We start from the raw sequence: 8,748 nt of genomic DNA, 5'->3' as shown, positions 1-8,748 counted from the left end.
GCTGGCAAAACTTTTTCGCTTGCCAACACACAATGCAGAAGGCGCTTGTGCAGGGTAAAGGCATGGAATGACAGTGTCATTAGTTTGGCATTGGCAACACATTGCCAATACATTTGCAGCAGGTGCAGCCGTGGCAAGCGAAGTAGCAAACAACAATTGAGAAAAAAAAAAAAAAGAAGAGAGGAAAAATATAGCCAACAACTTTTCTAATGATCAATAAGCGTTGCGAGGCCGAAAATTAGTTTAATTTAATTGCAAAATGCGCTGTGTGCGATTTTGCGAAATGTATGCAAATTATAAAAGCTGAAACGCAACTTCGCAGCAGCAGCAGCCTGGCGTTAATTTAGCAAATCGAATTGCATTGCATTAAGCTTTAATTAGCCCGGCGTGGCGTGGCTCTGTGCGGCCATTGTGCGAATTGGAATATGCAATTTGCAAATCCTAGAACAAAAAAGCACTCTCTCTCTCTCTCTCTCTCTCTCGTTCTCGCTTTTTGCATAATGTTAAATTTATTATTTAAACCATTTGTACAATACGGCTCAAGCATATAACCCGGGCTCTAGATCTGCCACTCTTAACCCTCTGCTGAGCTCCTGTTGGGGGCTTTGGTTTGGGCTTTGGGCTTTGAGTTTTGCCTTTTGGCTTGCGCCAAATGAACGCGATATGCACGCGGCGAAACTTCAAAAGCGCAACAATGCCCCATTAGGAGCCCTGTTTGCTTTTCGTCGTAGGGGTGGATATTATTGGGGTGGCTCCTTAGTTTAGGATACAACAAGGTCTCGCTGCTTCGTTGCATAACATAAAAGTTTGCTAAAGTGGCATTAACTTGAGAGGCCACGCACGCAACGTGGCGTATACGCAATATTTGAGCAGTAAGAAATATTGTATGTAGAAATGGATAACAAGCTATGATTGTTGGCCAAATACATAATACTCTGTAGTCACTAAGTCGATGCTGCATACTCTTCTGATAATAAACATAAAAACTTAAAAATAGAGAAGCCATTAAACATTCAAAAACATTTAAATCTTCCGAGTTTAAAATAAACACACCAAGTCAAAGACAACACACAACACATTCATAACGCACTCGACAAAGTGTAATTTTATTTGTGAATTACTTCAAGCATAACCATTAAGGGCGCATACCTTTGCCATTCTAAAGAGTATATGCCACTAAATTTGCAACTGAAAGTCTACAAAAACCTGAGCTTACAAAGCTCAAGCTGCCACAGTTGTTGCGTAATAAAATTCATTTGCTTGTGTGTATGCTTGACTGTAACTCATATGTTTACGTTTAACTGTGCCATTGTTACACAAACACACACACACAGGGAGAGTGAGAAGTTTTCACTTATGCAATTTTATCCATTAAACGTATATTGCAATTTCCATAACATACTTTTTAGAGCACTTGCAAAGCATAAGGGAATTGCAGTAAACTTTATAGTTGTCAATAGAAATTTAAGTATTTCGCAAACAATTACAAATAGATAAACTCCACTTTAATTAACAAATTACAATGTATTTAAATAATCCATGTGTCTTAAAGTGCTGCCGTAATTGGCTCATTAATTATACCGTAGAATAAAGGCAGCTTCGTTATATCATTTCGCACCAACATTATGAAAGGTTCATCGGCTCGAAACGTTGCTGCTGCAGCAGTTCTAACCTCGACGGCTCCAGTTCCGTCGCCTATTTCGGTGCCCTTCTCATCGACTCTGAAGTAAACTTTTTGACAAAATTGTGTAACAGTAAAATCATCGAGCACCTTCGTTGAAAGCGATCCTCGACTGGCAGACTTTTTATTCGTAAAGCTCTGTAATGGATCGAAAATGCTGCCCAGGCCCATTCGCTCCATGGGCGATCGCAATACCAGCATTTCGTCGAATTTCATCCTTGGAAGAACCACACTTGTTGAGCCCCGTCTCATCTTTTTAATCATTTCCTCAATGCTTTCGGCAGTTAGTTTCTCATGAAATGCTTCCAATAATTTCACCGAAGATTTCAAGGGTTTTATCAAGTACATTGTGGTCATTTCGCCCTCATAAGGAATGCCAATAATGTGACATTCCAGATCTGTATTTAAATAATACGGCAAAGCTCCAGCTCCTGTCATCATGGGCACTGAAATTGGTTTCTCAGACCCTTCACGATCGCGATAGAAATCCCTATTTTTAGTGAGGCCAGTGATAAAGTCCATTTCCCACTTTGCTTTCAAGGTCAATATGGACATAATTACTCTATCTGTGTTTGTATCAAAAGTGTTTCGTACCATCTCATCTACATTCTCGTCGGTCTGCATATCTATCCATGAATTGATTGTGTTCATGGCTTCCACAGAACGACGTTTGAAATCAACATGCAATATATCGGGAAGATAATTGGCTGTAATCTTCTGCCTGTAATTAAGAGTAAATATAATGAAAATTATATATGTATTACTTCAATACATTCTTACCTGTGTGGTAGCTTTAATCTTGTGCCCTTTTGCAGAAACAATCCAATTGCTAAACGCACTCTTTGCGTTCCATTTCCATGCATTAAATACGTCCGCATACTTTCATCTGTACTGTCTTGATGCCAAGGATCACTTTTGCGCAACGGCGACGTGTTCTCCTTGATCGACGAGACGACATCCTGCAACATTAGGCCGAATTGTTGATTCATCTTCTCCACATCGGTTTGGCCAAACAACTCGGTTAAATTCGATAGGCGTTCATTTCTGGTGCCAATCATAATAATCGCCAAGGCAGACATAATACTAACCGGCGAGAATACAATTGTTTTGGCGTTGTCGGTGATCATTTGGCTCTTGATCTTCAATGCAAAGCTCAAAACTTTCAATGCGATGGCATCTGAGATTGCCACATCAACTTCTGGAACTGCAATTTGGGCTTGAAGAATTCCAGTAAAAAGCAAGCAAGCAAATGCCACAATAATATAGCCAAATAGTTTCATTTTCACTAATCTTTGTTTGTCGCAACTGAATGCATAATATAAACTGGCAATCTATTGTTAAGCGGCTAAATCTTATATAGCATAATGCGAATATAAATTAGTGTGTAATATCGCATTTGAATCGCTAAGAAGCGTTAAGAATTGAAATTACAATTTACCAGAATAATCAAAAAAAAATTGACATATTTACAAAAAAAAAAAATAAATCGAGAAAGAATTTCTGATCATATACGTAATTTATTGTAATATAATATTTAAAATGTGTGTTCTACTAGATTACATAATTATAATTTATTGTGTAATATTACAATTGCATTTCTCAGAAATCTTAGAAAAAGATAATGGCAAATTGGCAAAATGATTATGAATTTAAAGAATACCTAAAAAAAAATTAACAAAACTGCGAGACACCAAAAAAAATTTAGCAAAACAATATACCAACAAAATACTTGAATATACCAAAGGCCTTAACTAATATTCTTTAATATATGCGATATTTTATTTTATTTTCACAAACTTTTCAAGATGGAGGCTTATTAATGATGCCATAGAATAAAGGCAGCCTTGTGAAGTCATTCCGCACCAGAAGTATAAATGGACTGTTTATAATAAAATCAAATAGAGCTACAGTTCTCGACATGGAGGCTTCAGTTGCACTAGCTCCTTCGGTGCCCTTCTCAGCCACATCGAGTCTAACCTTGTGAATAATATCCATGATGTAAAGATCAGCTGATCTTTTCGGTTCCGACTCTGCAAATTTTCGTTGCGTTTCCAAATTCCTCAGATTTCCAACAGCATCCGATTGATAAAGCTGAGTGCTCGAGTTGCCCGAGGCGATTAAAGATAAGTCATAATTTTTGTTACTAAAGATGCCCTTAATAGGGAAATCATTTAGCAGATATTTCAAATGGTCCCCACCAATAATGCGCATCTTTGGAAGTCGAATCTTTCCAGTGATTGATCTCATTTTGCTGATCATTTCTTCGATAGATGCGGCTGTAAGGGTTTTTTGAAACTCTTTCAACCGTCGAATCGAAGATTGGAAAGGTTGTATGATGTACAGAGTGTTTTGTCCGCCACGATAGGGAATTCCGAGAATGAGACAATTCCTTCTCATGTTTAGATCGAAGGTATAGCTACCTGTTGCCACCATAGTTGGAACATACAGCTTAGTCTTAGAGTCATATCCGTCAGGATAGAAGGGCTCTGACCGGGTTTCGTAAAAATTATTTACCCATCGGGCGTTAAAGTACATTGTGTTGATCAAAGCCATACGAGTGGACTTATTAATATTAAATAAATTAACTATATTCGTTATTTTGCGTTGTGTCTTCTGCGTTACCCATACGTTCATAAGATCGACAGCGGTCGACGGATCCTTTTCGAAATCGGCAGGATAAATTTCCGAGTTATAGATTTGAGCTAAGGCTTGCCTATGTGATAAACAGAGAAATAGTTGAAAAATTATATTTTTTTTTCCTATTACCAACCTGTAATCAAGATTTATGCTGTGATCCTGCTGGACAAAGAGTACACTCCCAATGAACACCTGTTGAGTTTCCTTCACCTCTTCCTTTATCCACTTATTCTCTTCTATAAACTGTGTAATATCTTTGTAGGTTTGTTGAGCATTCCTTAGCATATAGCCAAATTGCTCGTGTAACTTCACCGTATCCTTAATACTGAACTGCTTGGACAGCTCGATGAAACTTTCTCCTTTGGCGGCCAGCAACAGAGACGCTAAAGCGGACGCGATACTCACGGGTGAAATCAAAAATGTGTCTGCGTAAACTCCAGACATCTTTCCTGTCGTCAATTTCAAACCTAAATTCATCACATCCTCAGCTATGAGGTGTGATGTAGGAACATCTACAACGCCATGTGGCCCTTGAGCTTGTGAAATTCCAACTAAAAGAGGACAGGCCAAGGCCACCGTTACTAAATGCATTGAGTGCAGCATATAGCACAACAATTTAACAATAAAAATGCTTCACAATTCAACAATAAGAATGCGCCACTTCCACTGCCGTTGTGAAACTCTTTCTATAATGAGGGTTACAATCGAATTTATAGCGTAAAGTGAAGCGATTTGCAAACTAACTACTAATTGAAAATTAGCCAGATAATAATTTTAAGTTATGAAACCCCTTCTAGAATAAAGGCATATAAATTGGCATAACAAATTGACTCTAAATTCTTTCTGAAATGAAAGCAACAATAGATTGCAAATTTGTCATACAAGATAAAAAATTAAGATTTTAAGTTAATACCTTAGTGGTGAATAAAGAACTTTTTAATCACCCCGATTGCTAAGGAAAAAACATATTTATCCTCAACTCTTTCTTAAAAAAAAGTGATAACATTAAGAATAGTTGCCAATTTTCCTTCTTTAAAATATGTTAATATACCGAGATTATAAATACTTAAAAAGAAATAAGAGAAAAACAAATCGATGCTTAGCAATTTCTGAAATATAAATTATAATTTAAATGACAGTTTTGAAAATTTGATCTTTAAGATAATATATCGAGAATATTCCGGAATGAAATCCTTCCAATAGTTCATTAACTGATTGAATCAGATACTAATCGAATGTATCTTATTAAAATCAAATTTGTCTAAATTCTAACAACAATGAAAATGAATTATGATAATAAATTTGTAATTTGTTAATATTTTAAGACTTTCAAGAAAAAAGTATTTCTAATAGTTCCAATAGTTCTAAATTCTTTCAGCAGCACTAGAGAATAAAGATATTCACTTACCGAATACATTACTTTGTTGCATAATATTGTACTTATTTTCTGTTCACTTTTCACTGTTATGAGCGTTTAACCAAAAACTTTGCACTTAAAAAAAATGTTAAAAAAAATAGAAGCGGAAGCGTAAAACGTTCGTTGGGTAAGCATAAAATTATTATCAACCCGCGCAAGGACACCAGCAACGGCAACAGCAACAGCAAGAGAAGCAGCAACAACTACATACACCAAAAGCAACATCAACATCAGCAAACGCACGCAATGTTGTAGAACAAATATAAAGTTTTCGCTTTTTTTTTTGCGCTTGTGTTTTTGTTGCTCTTTACCAGACATTTTTCGGACGCAGTTTTGCATGGCGACGTTGCTAAATGAACCGAGAGAAAAAATTATCCGAAAAATACGAAAAACAAAAAATGAAAAAATAAAATAAAAAATTCATATCAAGAAGAAATGTTTGACATTGAGAACAACGACGATTCCATGCACTATAGCGTAAGAGTTGAAAATTTGTGCTATATTGACGAGGAAAGAAAATTTAAAGATAATTTTTAAGAAGATATTTAAACAGCTCAACTGGGAATGAAATACTATATTCACCAATCATAATCTTAACATTAAAGATTCAAATCAAAATAAAAAGGAAATGACAAATTTCAAATCAACTATTATTTCGATTATTAGTAAGAAATACAAACTTGTACTTGAATGAAATGTACAAATATTAAATGTCTTATTTTACAAATTACCTACAGAAAATTACGTATTGGCGACAAATTTGAGAAAGTTTTACATGCAACTTCACAGTCGATAGGGCAACGCGATAAATGTGTGTTTAAAAGCAGTCGGCAAAGTTGAGCGTTAAAAAAACATTTCAACACTTGGCGCACATGGTGTCACAACAGCTTCAGCAACAACAATAATAACAACAACAATAACAGCAGCTAAAATAACAACAACAACAAGATGAGCAATGGAACAGATATAGCGACACATGACCGAAGCGTGGGGCAACCACAGTGACAACAAAAAACAAAAAACAACGGCAAACTGTTTGGCGGTGCTTATTTTTTTATGAGTGCCCCGGTCCGGTCCAGTTTGCTCGGGAAGTGGAAGTGGAGGGAGGAGCCAACTGAGGGTCGCGTTCATGTCCATGTCCATGTCCGCTTTTCGTCCTTGTCCGCATCATTGTGCAGTAATTTTCATAAATTGCGTCCCCGACTATTAGCGTTACTTCTAACGCCGCGTTGAAAGCATAACAACAACATTTTTGTTGGTCAACACAAACAACAGCAACCAGCAACAGAAGCAGCAGCAGCAGCAGAGACAGCAACAGCCACACAACAACTTGACTCTTAGATCAAAGATAAAAGCTCGCGGAAAAGCGAAGAAAATAAACTTTAGATATACGCAGAAAGATAACGAAATAAATTTATTTATCATGCAAATGTGGCAAACACACACACACACACACACACACACGCACATGCACACAACAACAACTGACAGTATGACAGGTTGGCAGTCGCAGTCGTTAGACAGCCAGTCATTCATCCCGTCATCCAGTCAGCCATGCATTCATTTATTCATTCATTCATTCGTGCATTTCTTTAGTCGTGTCTGTTGAAGCGTGATTCGAACCGCGAGGCGGTATATGAAAATATTTCGCTTGTTAACTTTTTAAACAGCAACAGCAGCAAGTGGAAGGGGAGGCAACAACTGCCCCCGCAGGCAACTCCTTCACCTGCTGCTCCCCTTTCGCTCTCCATTCTCAGATTGCTGCCAGACAAAATGCTGAAATGTGGAACAGACGAACAAACTACACACAAAACTGAAAGTAAAAGCAATGAGAAACTGAAGACTTGCCAGTTGCAAGTTGCAGCTTCAACTTCAAGTTGACTCAGAGTTGCAGTCGTAGATGCAGATGGAGATGGAGTCTGAGATATAAAGGGGAAGGCGAAGGCAGCTCGTAGTTGAAGCTGCAGAGTTATCTGACAGCAGAGCCGTGTGTTTGGGTGCAGTTTAAATTGAAACCCAGAAGGGAAAAACAAACTGGAATATTTAATATGTTATGCAAAAATGCGTTCGACATGCGCTGGGGAGCTAAAAGCTGTTGCATTGTGTGTAAGTGCAGTTGCAGTAAGTGTGGCAAACGGACTGTGTTGCAAGGAGGCAAGCAACGAACGACGTCAACTGGCAACGCCAGCAATACGTTTAAAATAACATCAGTCACTACAAAAGCAAACACACATACAAATGGCACAATAAGAGGAACAACAACAACTTTATAGTAAACATGAACGTCAGCGAGGGTTTCTAAAGAAGTTTGTTGCTGTTGTTGTTGAGATTTTGTGCATGTAATAATTAATAATTATTTTTTATACGATACATATACCATATGCAATGCAAAAACAATGGATAAAAATTAAATTGTACGTGTTTTTTATTAATACCTTATTCTATTATACATTAAATATTTTAAATATAATTATAGCAAAGCAAAATGGTCATTTATGCATTATATTTAGTAATTAAACTAAAAAGCTTTAGCTCTAGGATGAATACAAATAATTAACGATTAAAAACATTGATGATTTTTCTTTAAAAAAATATCAACGAAGCATTTAATTTTTTTTTAATATTTGTATTAACAAATTACTTAATATTTTATAAAATTGTATTTATAATTTCAGTAGAATCTGGTTTTTGAAGACAACACTAAACACAAAAACAAACAAATATATTGCGGTTTATTCTCTAGCAAACTGTTTAGTTTATACTTTTGAAATAGAACAAAATTGGTAATTTTGATTTAAATAACGTTTCTGAAAAGTGTAGATGATTTAGTATTATAAAAAGTTTTACTTAATTAGAAAATTTTAGATCAAGTAAATTAAGTTCCCTTCAACTATTTTATTTATGGTTTTCAAATCGTAAATTTATATGTGTTTTCTATTTTTAGTAACTTCTCGTCCAACTCTCGGAAACAGTTGCATGGCCTGTCATAGTTTCGGCATTTCTATCAGTCACT

At 36.2% G+C, this 8,748-nt stretch overlaps 1 protein-coding gene across 1 annotated transcript; it reads right to left on the bottom strand.

Moving 5' to 3' along the window:
* Positions 1 to 1,483: 1,483 nt before the first annotated feature.
* Positions 1,484 to 4,989, bottom strand: LOC133839986 (uncharacterized). Its single transcript, XM_062271639.1, has 4 exons — positions 4,452 to 4,989; positions 3,485 to 4,394; positions 2,462 to 3,012; positions 1,484 to 2,402 (listed from the first exon to the last, which is right to left on the bottom strand). Exons 1-4 carry the CDS (start codon positions 4,919 to 4,921, stop codon positions 1,547 to 1,549), a joined length of 2,787 nt encoding a protein of 928 aa, XP_062127623.1. The 5' UTR covers positions 4,922 to 4,989; the 3' UTR covers positions 1,484 to 1,546.
* Positions 4,990 to 8,748: the final 3,759 nt, after the last annotated feature.

Source organism: Drosophila sulfurigaster, chromosome 3 (assembly GCF_023558435.1).
Source record: "Drosophila sulfurigaster albostrigata strain 15112-1811.04 chromosome 3, ASM2355843v2, whole genome shotgun sequence".
NCBI classification, from domain to species: Eukaryota; Metazoa; Arthropoda; class Insecta; order Diptera; family Drosophilidae; genus Drosophila; species Drosophila sulfurigaster.
Note: the sequence above shows the minus strand (reverse complement) of the source record. Positions and strands in the feature narration are given on the sequence as shown.